Raw genomic sequence first — 13,546 nt, 5'->3', positions numbered from 1 at the left:
AGCTTGGCTCAAGCTCAGACAGTCAGGCTTTAGTATTCATATCAGGTAGCCAAATCCAAACTTTTCACTGCAATCATGTGACATGCAGTCCCAGAATCTATTTGATAACCTGCCACAACTAGGTGTTCCCTCCTTTGTCTTTGAAAAGTGATTGAAATTCTTTACACCTACACCCACTCATCCACCTACCACCACTGAGGCACACAACAAACCACACAGAATGCAATAAAGCTCGAAGCATATGTTTTCACAGGCAGCAAGGGTGAATAATGGAAAAAAACTGTAAGTTGTCTGATCTGTTGAAAACCATTACTAACTAAATGTGAAAATGGAGGTGTAGCACAGAGTTTGCCTGTTTTTTAAGGTTCAAATTTCAATTGTGACGCCAGTTTTCATTGTAAAGATCGAAGCAAAGGCAAGAGGGGATGAAACAAATGATTCAGCATGCATTTTTACGCACATTATCAAGGTCAGATGAGATAAGAATGAATAATTTCATTAGATGTATTTGTGCTTCCGTTTCATTTAATGAATTTAATGGACAAGCATTGTGGGTAAGGCAGTGATTAAATACTTTTGTAAGAAAAATATAAACATGGATTTTGCAAATATATTGCACAAAGTAGCCTACATAGTGAAGTGCTGCATGTTTCAGCATATACTGTGCTAACGTATCTGGTTCATGCTGGAGAGAATGTAAAAGAAAATCTTTCACCCTGTATGGAAACTGATGAGACCTACAGAGAGTAATATTAAATGGTTCATACTTATGTTATGGCTTTACATTTCTGATTTACCACCACAGTGCTGCAGCTTAATTCTGCTCTCCCTGAAGACTTCACTGACATTTTCCAAGGTCTTACTTTCAAACCCTGCATTGATTAGTGAAGCAGGTTTTAAGAGGAACCAATTCCCTAATTTCTTGGAATTTCCCCCCTTTTTTTAAATGAACCAGTCAGCAAATTGGGAATATAGTCAGCAAGAATATACAGTAACAGGAACAGAAATCATGTAATCCTGAAGCCGAAATGATGGTTATATCTAGCAACAAACAGGATGCTGACACTGGCTGGTAAATATCATTACAAGTGCAAAAGCAATGTCATCTCAGATTTTGCTCTGTTCATTAGTGCCACGGCGAAGAATAATACTGTTTTTGCTGTTTCACTTGAAAATAGTCTGGAGACTGCTGATAGTTAGCCATCCAGCCTAACCAAGACAAATGACTCTAGTCCAACTGTTTTTTGAAAGAACATTTTGTAGAATACATAAATCTCTCTTGTGCCTTTTAAAAATATGTCTCAAACCTCTACTCCCACTTAAAATCATGACCCACCATTTCATAAAATTTGACATTATAAGGTCTGTAGAAGTCTCGCAGCTGTTCAATAGCATCTCTGTCTATCTGCACATGAGTTCTGCCCTTTGACTTGCCCAGGCAACGGGGCGAGCCACTGCTCTCAGGCTTCTTAAGGCAAGGGAAGCCCTTGGTGCGGTTGAAATAGAAGTGTTTGTCTGTGACAATACGTTTTAACCCTAGGAAGTCCTGCACCCGAGCCAACTCCCCCGCCGGGTCTGTGATAAGACGCTCTCCACTAACAAAGTGGATATGAGCCAGGGGGAAGTAACGGAGCCAGTTTTCAAGGTGCAGGGCGTACAGGCCGATCCGAATGGCGTTCCAGGACGTGTCCACGATGCCCAGGCTCTGGTTTCTGAAGGCCAGCTCCTGGAAGCTCGGCAGGTCAGGCGTTTTGGATAAAGTCTGAGTGTAATCTGATATTGCACGGGTGACAGGGTCCCGCACCACCACAATGAGCTTGGTATCTCGGGACATGGCAGAGATCCTGTGTGGTGTCTCTTTAGTCACAAAGTAGCTTGGTGTCTTCTCCATCGTGATTTGGCTTTCAAGAGTCCTTGGCATTAAACCTCTGGATGAAAGATGAAAACACACAGTAAAAGTTCCAATAAGATAAGGGTTTCTCATTTATATTCATATTACTTTAAGTGTCTTTTCAACATATTTTCTTGCACTGCTGTTCTGAATTGCTTAAATTACCACAAAGGCTAAGAGAGTCAGACACAGAGGACATAATGTCCTTGCATTCACTCTGTCAAAAGGAGAAAAAAAAGTGTGCATTAGATGTCTATTTAGGGCAGGATTACACAAGTGAGTTGCAAAGGCACAAAACCACCCCAACTGAGAAGCTCCAGTTTGGCCGTGAACCCAGTTTCTCGATGTTAAGGATAATAGGAGCACTGACGCAAAGTCATAGTTGTTTGTTGTCACAGGAGACTTGTCTCACAGACAGTTCTCTTGTGCATCAGCCTAGCATGGTTCAAGAGTAATAAATCACCATAAATGCAAACAGAGCACATATAGCAGACTGACTCCGTTGGGTTACTTCTGGGTCTAAAAAGTAGGCCACTGTGGCCTACCTGTTCAAATATAATTTGAAGAGGAAATTTTCGAATCCTACACATAATGGCTTTAACATCTACATTTGGATGATGCATTGGATGGCAACTTGGCTAACAAAAACAGATGACATGACATGCATCATGTCCAAACTATCTGGCAAATTGAACTGCTATTTTTCTACAGTATGAAGTTGATTGAACCAACTGGAAAATGAACACTGAAGCATCATACTGACCCATCAGCACAAAAACACAGCCCATATAAAAGGGTACAGATGCATTTTTTGTGAATAGATTCTTCTGAAATTTGTTATTTCCAAAACAGTTTTAAAAAAACAACAAACAAAGCCTTGCTTTTACCAAGGATGTAGTCTTAAGCGCTGCTCAGACTTGTGTCATTATTGCATTTCATTTAATGTATTCTTGACAGTCAAGTGGCCATCTGATGCATCCGTGCGTGGGAAGTTAACTTCATGGACCTTTGTCACTCCTCCTTTTCCTTTATCCTTTCTGTTTCTGTTTCAAGATTGCATCGAACTAAACATGCCCACAGCTCATTCGATTGCATATTAAGTGACTATGACTAATCAAAACAATAGTTTGGCCTTTATTGATGAGTCTTTACATGACAGTTGCTGAGAAGCAAATGTTTATTTTGAAAGCAATCCTCAAAAGTCAGTGAGTTGGCATTTGACCTTCTCTCTGCAGCTTTGACAGCTGACAATCAAACTACGGTAACAGGCGAGGGTTCACATCTCATCTCTGAGATAAAAGGGCTTCAGCCGCCAACCGTCCCGAAGAGTGCCAATTAGTGGAGATCCTTGCAGTCTATAATTATTTTATAATACTACTGATACACATCCTTCTTCCAGGCTACATGACAGCCAATCATTAACATGAAATGTATTTGGAAGTAGATCTCTGTGTATGTGTGTGTGTGTGCGTGTGTGTGTGTGTGTGTGTGTGTGTGTGTGTGTGTGTGTGTGTGTGTGTGTGTGTGCACATTTGGTTTAAATCTGTAATTAAGGACTTTAAATATTGATATGGATATTTCATATATGGGATTTATATCTGACTATTTCAAACAAAGCAATTTAATGGGGCTACACTTTGTTAAACGTGCTTCATGTAACATTTTAAAATCTATAAATCATTCACTTTGAGCTGTTAGCATAATTAATATAAATAAACAAGACAATAGCTCAGAGGCCTGGCAGCTACAATAAGCCAGCACATGGCAGTTTACACTGTTTGCCTCCAGAGGTTAGATTTTATGAGAACTCTGATGAATTGCTCTACAGTGCATCCAAAAAAAGAGCCACTGTTCTGCCAGTGCACACAAAGCTCAGGCCTATAAAGTTTTTTTGCAATAAGATTGTAAAATGAGTGGAGAGACTGAAAACATATCCAACATATTTACCCAGGGAGGGAAAGGGACAAGTACAGCATACAGTAACAGATTTGACAATAAGCAGCTGATTTTTATATGAAAGATGGTTTTAATTTTCAGAAGGACTTGTAGGCTATACAACTGGCAGGAGACAGAGGTCATCATTTATCTCAGCTTTTGTGTTTCCCTCAATTATTTCTTCTTCATCATCATTTTTAGCATTTTTAAAAATTCCATTAGTACAGAATTTGGCAAGGAAACACTCGTGAGAATAGACAGGCTACAAAGAGAATTATTTAAAAAAGAATAGAAAGAAAAACATAAAGCAGGTGTAGCTGCATGAACAGCTACAACTAAGTCCCTTTGGACTCTATTTGTAGGAATTTGGAATTAAATTTGAAGTTAATATTGGTCAAATCATCATCTTTTGGATTATGAAGCAAAACAGTCTGACTGGGTAGTGCATATCACATTTCATATGGTTTTATATCATCATTCTGATACTTATGGAGAGAGCAGGTACATGAATTTAAGATCATGCAAACACAGTAGACCATCAGCCACTGGCTCTGAAGTCCAAACACTCTCAGGAGTCTTTGAGGGTCCTCAGCCAAATGAAAATGCCACACTTTCACTAACTCAGTTTAATAATCATTCATCCCACTTACAGTTACAAACATTCACTAGTGTCATGTAATTTAATTATCCACTGTTGTGTCCCAAAATAATCTTTAACAATTCATCACATCAACAATCTCTGATTTCTTAGCAGATCTGTTACCGAAGTCATTTGCAGGTTATTTGTTTAAAGATCATATTACATGGGCACTGCTGGAGCAGATAGACATGCACCTGTGCAGGTGAGATATGCTCTTACCTGTACCACTCCAGGCCTCTATCATAATTCCTGTCGAAGAAGTGTGTCTCTGTGCCAGCCGCTCGCACATCAGGATGAATTCTTATGAACTCCAAAACAGCTCTCGTCCCTCCCTTTTTCACACCAACTATGATGGCATTCGGTAACTTTTTATTCCCAAACTTTAAATTACCCATCGGTGGGCTGGGGGTGTCATTCCTGACGACCAGGAGAGCCGAAGGAGGTCTTTGGTCGGCTTTAGGCCGAGATGCCTCAACGCTGCTCGGTCTTGCATCCAACGGCAAAACGCACGACGCGGATTTCTGAAGGCGCCTTTTGCCTCCATCAGCCAAGACGCGCTGGCAGCTGGGCATCGGATCACCTGACTTTTGCATGATGTTATCGGCAGGGAATAATACACAGTAACACAAATATGAAAGGAAAAGAGATAGCAAACAAATGGATGTTCTTGAGAGCCTGTGTGAGAAGGGAAGAAGTCGACTGAAGAGGAGCGCGCATGCCATCTCTCCATGGATATGAACAGTGCATGGTTTTCTAATTGATTTCCGTCATTTCTGATTGTTTAGTCGCTTAAGTGGCTGGATTGTTTTCTGTCGCCAAGGCAGAAAAAGAAAATCACAAAACTTGTATGTTTGGTCAGTTCAACACTTCCATCACTTCATCGTATTAACACAGTCCATCCGCGTCCCATCTCCTCAGGTCGTTGATGGAAAAGCCATCCTCCGCTGCGCACTGAGTTTGGAAAAGACATCCTCCTTTAAAACTCCTGGACGCGGTCATGGTCATCATCACCATCACGCACGAGCGAGAAGCAGGATTGGGGGGGAGGGGAGACGCGCTCTCTTGGCAACTTCTGCGGACTGTCAGCTCCAAAGCGCCTGAGCGACAGAAAAATGCTTCAGCACGGTGACGTCAGAGCATCTTTGCATTAAAAAAATAGTATTCAGCTTTCTTTCACTCATTTGACTTTACTCTCTTCTCATCGAGCAGTTGCATAGTAAAACATGTAAGCTTTTTGTGACAGTGAAACACATCCTCATATGTGTAGATTTCCCCAGCCAGGTGAGCTTTTAAGCATGTGTATGGTTCATGTAGGTACAGAAAAAAATAGTGGTGAAATATTTGGACACATTTCAACACACAGCATGTGCCAAACCAAGACAGGATGACACAAATCCATAAACATCATCCATCTGTTACACTTCCATAACCCTGGAGCTCTCTATCCAGAGAAAAAAGCTTGGCTTTCCAGCACCAACCACAGCACTATAATGTTCTCTTTTCTGTTTATATGACTGCACGTTGTATTTCTTGATATTGAATTTGGTTTCATTTTTTCGTCTGTTCAGGTCCATTTCTAACTTTTGTCATTTGAGTTCCACTTGCATCAACATTACTCAGTCCTTAATAGGTTCACAATTTTTCAAGTCTGTCCCAAAACAATTATCAGGAGCCCAAATGAACATTGAAATAGGTTTTTTCTTGCCATAATCATTCCCCCTGTTTACACTGGCCATTAGAAGATCCCTTCATAATGCACTTCAATGTCCAGTTAGTCAAATCAAGTTATTATCTTTCAAAGTTACTTTGTTTTTAGTGCCAAATTCCCTCTTTCTGTTATAATCCTTCCACTGCAGAAAATACTGTCTGTCAACACACAAAGAGGGAAATTTTTACTAAAACGAATGTGGAAGATATCCACCTGTTTTGAGTAACTCAAATGGCTGAAGCCTCATATGAGCTAAAGTTTTAAATACATTTTTGCACAAAAATGAGGACTGTGGATTTTGTCTCCCATCACTTACATTGTAAGAACATTTGGAAGGAATCTTCTGTTGGTCAGTATGAACAGGAGGAATGATCACAGCAAACAAAACCAGTTCAAATACACACCTGACTATTGCTGTAAAACAGACTTAAAACATTGTGAACCTATCCTTTAAAGAGATGATTAAAAAAAAGGAAATCTGAATATCTACAATTCCATTTGCTGATGAAGGTCAAGTGATATAATCAAACTGGTTCTCTAATATTGATATTCAACTGTCAGCTGAAACGGATTAATCGTTCCTCTTCACTCAGCAGTATCAAATTATAGGTAGAGTTTAAAAATTATATAAATTAAATTAAATATGAAATATAGGGGTGCATATTTCAGTCAATATAGGAGATATTGCACTAATGAATAGAAATCTTATATATAGCTCTGTTTCATATTTGCATAACTAAATATTGATTCCCTGTCGTGACTTGTCAGAATAACTCCTCTCCATCTTCAAACAGAATCAGATCTGCTGGTGAGAATAACACAATGAAAACATTCATGTTCATATGTGTTTATGTTAGCTTACAAACATAAACTTTAGATCAAAGACCTTCCTTTCTTATGGATGAAGGTTTAGTTTAAGGGACATCCATCTTTTCCATCAAGTAAAATTTTCTGTGTGGATTAGCAAAACTCTAATCAGAGTCCTGTACATTCCTAATTAGAGAATTAGAGGTTTCTTATTTGGACCCAGGCCCCTATTTTACCTATTTACCCCTTTTCATCCCACTTTGTGTGTGGTTTGTACAGTTCCTCTCTACTGAAACTCTACCTGGCTGCATGGTAACACATTAAGTAAGGAGTATTCAACATGTAAACACATTATTGGCTGGAATAATAAAGGTCTTAAAACTAGACTTTGACACAAGAGCCTCTTCAAGACCCAAGGCCTCAAGATGAGGTGATTAAGCAGGACTCACCTTAGTGCCTTATCATGCCAGCTGGTACATATTCCCAAACGAATCTAATAGCAAAGACCTACTGACACACAGTAAGACCAGAGCTTTCAGGGTCTCAGTTGTTCTGGGACTCAGTTGCCTGCTTTGCTCACTTGGACCTAGTGCCTGCATTCTCTTGCAACCTCAAACCAGTAATCTTTTCCCTGGTCTTATTTGACAAACACTTCCTAGCAGAGCAAGTGTTGGGGTGTTGGTATGAGCAGAGTGTGCAGGGTGGGTCATTCCTCTTAGTTTCCTGATGACGGATACAAATGCAGACAAGCCCGAGGTGGAAACAGAAGAGGATAAAAACTCCTAGGACTGAAGAGACACATGGGGAGGAGTTGAGGTGTCACAGTGCTGCTCCCGTGGGTGTCTGCGCCCAATCTCAGAGGCCGCTGATTAAAGAATGATTTATAGGGGCCAGTCAGAGAGGCCCGCTCAGCAATCTGTCTAGTGAATGAGATTTTTCCTCAGGAAGAGGGCGGGTAAATCAAACCTTTAGGCGAGATGCCTGCCCAGCTCAGTGATAGGGCCTGGTGATTAAATGTTATAATCACCCCTGCTGAGTGCGCAGCTTGTGTTTGCAGCTTGTTTTTTTATCAGGGATATTGATACCTAAAATCCGTTTACCCTGAGTTTAATTTACAGAACATATGTCTTGTCTTAGGTTATCACAGAATAGAGTGTCACCTCTTTAGACTGATGCAAACTATGACAAATGAACAATGTGGAACAATTTAAGTTTAATGTCATTTTCTACAGAAACAAGATCATGAAAGGACACCATCCCCTGTAGAAGGAAATTAAAAAATAAAGCAATTGTCAAACTGTACAAAGATTTTTCTCTTAAATACCTGTAGCATTTATGTTGAGATTAACTAGAAAACAATATCCAAATTTGAAAAAATGGGTTTGTTTAAGCAAGTTGGCACCAAAAGAGAATGATTCCCATAACCTCTAGGGACTTTTGATAGACATCAAATATCATGATGTAAGTTTTATGGAAAAGAAATTAAACAAAAACAAATGATGTGCTCATGCAAGCAGAATATGTTTTTCTTTACATTGCTGGTTGTCTTTGAGAGATCACAGAATTAAGGCCACAGTTTTCCCGCTGACCACTCCATCAGCAGCACTGCTCATTTGTCAGAGGGAAGTGAAAGCCTGAGGGGGAGCATCAACCCGTCACGATCAGACCGCTGAGTGCAGATACAGATGATCCAGACAACTTTACATTACAGGCAGATGAAGAATCACTCCCTTGCTAAACAGTACACACTCAGGAAATACTACTCCAATTAATCATTTACTGTATTTCTGACCTCAGATAATCTAGTAGTTCAGCGCGAACAGATACAACAGCCTACATTTAGTATCTGTAAATGCTACATCAACAGAGAAAATAAAATTGATTTTGTAACAGTCTCAGAGGTAAAGAGCTGTGAGATCATGCTAATGAGTTTCCAAAACCTCCAGCATACTGTACAGTATAATATTGAACAGCTGTCAGTCAGACATCTTATCCACTATAGCTTTAAATGTATTATAAGCATCTTTAAATTTAAATCTTTAATTTCTGAATAGCATAGCTACTTTAAGTTTCCACTGATTTTATTCTTCAACCATACTGGCCTTGCAACTTCATCTCTTATAGGCCTATGCATGGCCAGTGATGTCACAATACTGGCACCTGCTGGTAAAATTATGACACTGCACTTACTCACAGTGCGTCATCTCAGATGTTATCTACAGTGAAAGTGAAAGAGTTGAAGAGCCTCGCAGGACACCGAAGTCACCCCTGTTTGAAAACAACAACAGTGCGACGTATAAAACATCTCGCACGGTAAGTTGACATTAATATGACATGTCAATACTCTTGTAAATGATTCAAGATATGCTGAATGCTACATGACTGAAGGATTGCACAAATGTTCTTAAAAGACGTGAAAATGAAAATGTTTCCCCACCCAATGGTGATTCTGTTGTATCTAATTACAACATTATGTTTTGTAAAGCACATTTAAAACCCTTCAGGCTACGTTGGATTGTTGGAACAGGTGGTGGCGACAAGGATAATAGTGAAAATTTGAATAAGATTTTAAATTTGACTCTTTTCATTTTTTTCTTCTTCAGTACAAACATGACGAAAATGTACATATACATAGCTGGAAACACCATGGATTCTCACAAGAAATTTGTTAAAAAACTTAAAAAAAGGGGTGCAAAGATAGTGGACTCACCTGATGAGAGCGATGTGGCGGTCATCTTCTGTCCCATTGTCAGTCGTTTTGAGACTGACGTTAAGTCAGCATTATCCAGCATCGAGCAAGAAGGTAAACATGCAGACACTCAAATGCACGTGAAAATGTTACATATTTTGTCTATTAGCTGTTAAACTGTGGTCTGATGTGTGTGTCTGTATCAAAGAATTAAGAGAGAAGGACGTGATTCTGGTGGCGATGCACCACACCTTTGACCCCAAGTACACTATACCAAGACACGGAGCCGAGCAAAACCCATTCATCGTGGACTGTCTGTTTCATGAGAAAACGGGACTTTTGAGGTGCTCACGCAATCGAATGGCAGTCAAGATGGTTCGTAAAGAGGTAATTGCACAACTCAAACATCCTGACAGTCAGGTGTCAGAGTTCAATCTGTAAAACATGAATCTGTAAAACATGATCATGTTTGAATGTAAGATGTGCTTATAGTTCCATACTTGTGTGAAATGTGAAGAGCATATTTTTCCATCAGAAATGATTATAAACATAATTTCTTTACCTTTTTTGCTTGAGAACGATAATCACCAGTCTAACAATCATCACATCTATATTCATTTACCTTGTACAGAAGATGGATTTATAAAGTTTTATGTTTCTTTTCTTTTTGGCAGATGGGTCTTCGAAAGGTTTATTTATGTATTTGATAAAACGTGAAGAGGACAATCGTGCAAAAAAGTAAGAGAGGAAAAAAATGAAAGTAATAAATAACATGTAAATCAAATGATTTAAACCGTGAGATGTTTTCTGCTGTACTGAAGAGACCAAAGAAAAGCTTCAACAGAGAGATAAAGAACTGGAGAAATTAACAATCAAGACCAAAACCAAGCCAACATGACTCTTCAAGAATCAATTTTTTCTGCTGTTTTCATTTTCATGATGATTGATTTTCCATGTGCTGTTCTGTTGATGTGTAAAGTATATGACCATAATGCTTGCTTATGAGACATTCTGCTTAATTGGATGTAATTTCACATGAAATTAATGTACAGGCTTACTAGAATACAGTATGACAGTAAATGTAGGCATGTGTAAACTACAATAAAGCAGTCTCATACCTACTTTGATCTTTGTGAACTGGTCTAGTTTTTTGGCTTGAGTCAGGAAGTTTGTGTTTAAGCAAAGCCTTTTACTGGAGCTGTCAGGGGGATTTTGATTGGTTCTCTACTTTTGCACAATAATCATAGGAAAGGAGAACAAAGGTGGAGCAGCAGATTCCAAGCCTCTGCATTTAAATTGATCCCCTGTTTTATAATCTGAGACTTAAAGGATAGGTTCACTATTTTTCAAGTCTGTCTTTAAACAATAGTCAGGTGCACAAATGAACATTGGTGCATGCTTTTCTTATTGTAATCATTTCTCAAGTTCATACTGGCCATTAAGAGATCCCTTCATAATGCACTTACAATTTAAGTGATGAGGGACAAAATCCACAGTTCACGTTTTGATCAAAGTTTATTTTGAGTTTATTTGAAGCTAATATGAGGCTTCAGCCATCCAAATTAGTCAAATCAAGTTAACCTCTTTCAGTAACATTGTTTTAGTGCCTAATGCCCTCTTTTTGTTACAATCCTTCCACTGCAGCTGAACAGGAAAACAGTCTGTCCGTTCACACATCCACACACTACACACATTACTGATGAACAGACTACATATTTAATTTAGCTTTCTTAAATACATTTATTTTACTTTAAAGAGTCATTTGTGGTTTCCACATTTTATCCTTCCTTTTAGGTGGGTCATGACAAAATGGGGGCTCGTCCAATCAGGTTTTGGTAGTTTAAGTGTTTATTCGCTTTTGTGTGGGGTTTCACATATGACATTAGTGCTTTGTTAGTTTGGGGAGCATTTTGTTCGTATTTTGTTTGCAGTTGGCTCGGGATCACATTCAGGATTTCTTGGGGGGTCACTATTTGTATGTAGTTGCCCTCAAGTGCCACTGAGTTCAGTGAATAAGTACCTGCCACAGGTACCTGTCCATAGACTAGGGATGAGTTTAGTTGGCTAGTTAATCTTACTAGTTAGTTTAGGATGGGGAGACTCTAGTTGTGTACAAAGGAAAACCTGAAGATTATCATAGAGGCTAACTTGCAAGAAGATGGTGTGCTGATGGACAGGGGAGGTAAGAGTGGTGTAAGTACTTCTGTGACTGGTTAAACATTTGAACAGCAGAAAGAATTACTGCTTTTGAAGTTAGAACATGAAAAGGAGTTGGAAAAAATCAAATACAAAAGGGAACAACTGAAATTGGATTGGAACTGCAAAAATTCTCATTGATTGAGGAAGGTAAAATGTCTGCATCTGCTTTAAATGAGGAAACCATTGTTTTGCGTTTTGATGTTGAAAGTAACTTGAGGTTTAATGAAAAAGATGCAGAACCTTTTTTGTGTGTGTGTTTGAGCGTGTTGCTGATACAAGAAGCTGGCCTGATGAGGAGTGAACTTTAATGTTACAGTGTGTCTTTACAAGTAAAGCACAAGAGGTTTATTCCGCACTAACTTCTGAGGACTGTTAAATTTACAGTACAGTAAAATCAGCTGTCTTGAAGGCATATGAGTTAGTTCCTGAAGCATATCACCAATGGTACAGGGGCTGGAGAAAGACTGGTGAGCAAACACGTGGAATTTGCACAGGCTTTGATCTCACATTTTAATCGCTGGTGCTCTTTATGTGGTGTGAAAACTTTTGTGATCTAGTTGTTCTGAAACAGTTAAAATAGTCCGTGCCTGATTACATTGCAACATATATTAATAGACACAAAGTCACATGCCCTAATGAGGCTGCAGTGCTGGCCGATGAATATGATTTGTATCTTTGAGTGGTATAATAGTGACAAATTCCAGAAAGCAGATTCTTTGTCCCCAAAATTGAAACAGCAGTGTAATGGTAAAAGTGATCCAAATGTGTATAATTATTGCCATCAAAAAGGTCCTTGGAAAAAAGAATGTCCTTTGCTAAAAGAAAAAAGCAAAATATCCCATGTGAAGTCAGCTGGTTTGACCGTACCTATTCATAATCCCACAGTTGGTGATGCAGCAGAACTGGTGGCTCCATTTCAAATGCAAGTTAAGCCAATAGACACCCCTGAGATTGACTTGGGTAATGCTCCATTCATGTCTAACAGCTTTGTAACACTAATTGGAAGTGACGAGAAAGTTACAGTCAGAATTTTGAGGGACTCAGGAGCTTTGCATACCTTTGTGAGGGAGGCAGTCCTGCCTTTTTCTCCAGGCTCAGACACAGGGAGCTGTGTTCCAGTTAGAGAGATGGGCCTGCAAACCATTTTTGTGCCTGTGCATAAAATGTGTCTTTCCTGTGATTTTGTACAGGGAGATGTGGAGGTTGGTGTTCATCCTGAACTGCTAGTTGGAGGAGTTGACATCATTTTAGGAAATGACCTGGCAGGTGGGCAGGTGTGGCCCGATGATGTAAGACCAGACAGTGTACAAATACCTGATGTGTCAATACAAACAAAAAAGACATGTGCTCCATCCCTAGAACCTCCAGAGGTAACTGAACCAGAGCAGATGGTTTGTGTTTCAGAACCGCAAGGGATTGTAGAAGTGAAAATATGATGAGCGTGTGGAATTGTACTAAGTAATACACAAAACACTAAGGGTTGCACAACACCAATGGATAGGCGAAAAACAACTCCTTTAAAGCAGATTGTTTTCGAAAGTTCTGGTTACAATCTCTGGGAAAACAAAACTTTTGCCAGATCAGCTTGACCTACGCCGGTCATTGACCCATCCAAAAAGCGTTAGGCCAACAGACAAACAGGAAACATCTAGAAATAGGAGCAGACTCTGAGGAGCA

The 13,546-nt window shown here is 39.4% G+C and overlaps 1 protein-coding gene and 1 long non-coding RNA gene across 3 annotated transcripts; both read right to left on the bottom strand.

Moving 5' to 3' along the window:
• Positions 1 to 352: 352 nt before the first annotated feature.
• On the bottom strand, positions 353 to 5,760 carry LOC121887194 (heparan sulfate glucosamine 3-O-sulfotransferase 2-like). The gene is made up of 2 exons (XM_042397829.1): positions 4,686 to 5,760; positions 353 to 1,928 (listed from the first exon to the last, which is right to left on the bottom strand). The coding sequence occupies exons 1-2, from the start codon at positions 5,186 to 5,188 to the stop codon at positions 1,310 to 1,312; spliced, it is 1,122 nt and encodes a 373-aa protein (XP_042253763.1). The 5' UTR covers positions 5,189 to 5,760; the 3' UTR covers positions 353 to 1,309.
• A 2,801-nt stretch (positions 5,761 to 8,561) lies between these two features.
• On the bottom strand, positions 8,562 to 9,777 carry LOC121887195. 2 transcript variants are annotated; one of them, XR_006092936.1, is made up of 3 exons: positions 9,692 to 9,777; positions 9,172 to 9,249; positions 8,562 to 8,650 (listed from the first exon to the last, which is right to left on the bottom strand). It is a non-coding gene; the product is annotated as an uncharacterized LOC121887195 (long non-coding RNA). The 2 variants fall into 2 exon arrangements; XR_006092937.1 differs by having other exon boundaries at positions 8,566 to 8,650; positions 9,176 to 9,249.
• Between the last annotated feature and the right edge of the window lie 3,769 nt (positions 9,778 to 13,546).

Source organism: Thunnus maccoyii, chromosome 20, assembly GCF_910596095.1.
Source record: "Thunnus maccoyii chromosome 20, fThuMac1.1, whole genome shotgun sequence".
Lineage (NCBI taxonomy): Eukaryota > Metazoa > Chordata > Actinopteri > Scombriformes > Scombridae > Thunnus > Thunnus maccoyii.
Note: the sequence above shows the minus strand (reverse complement) of the source record. Positions and strands in the feature narration are given on the sequence as shown.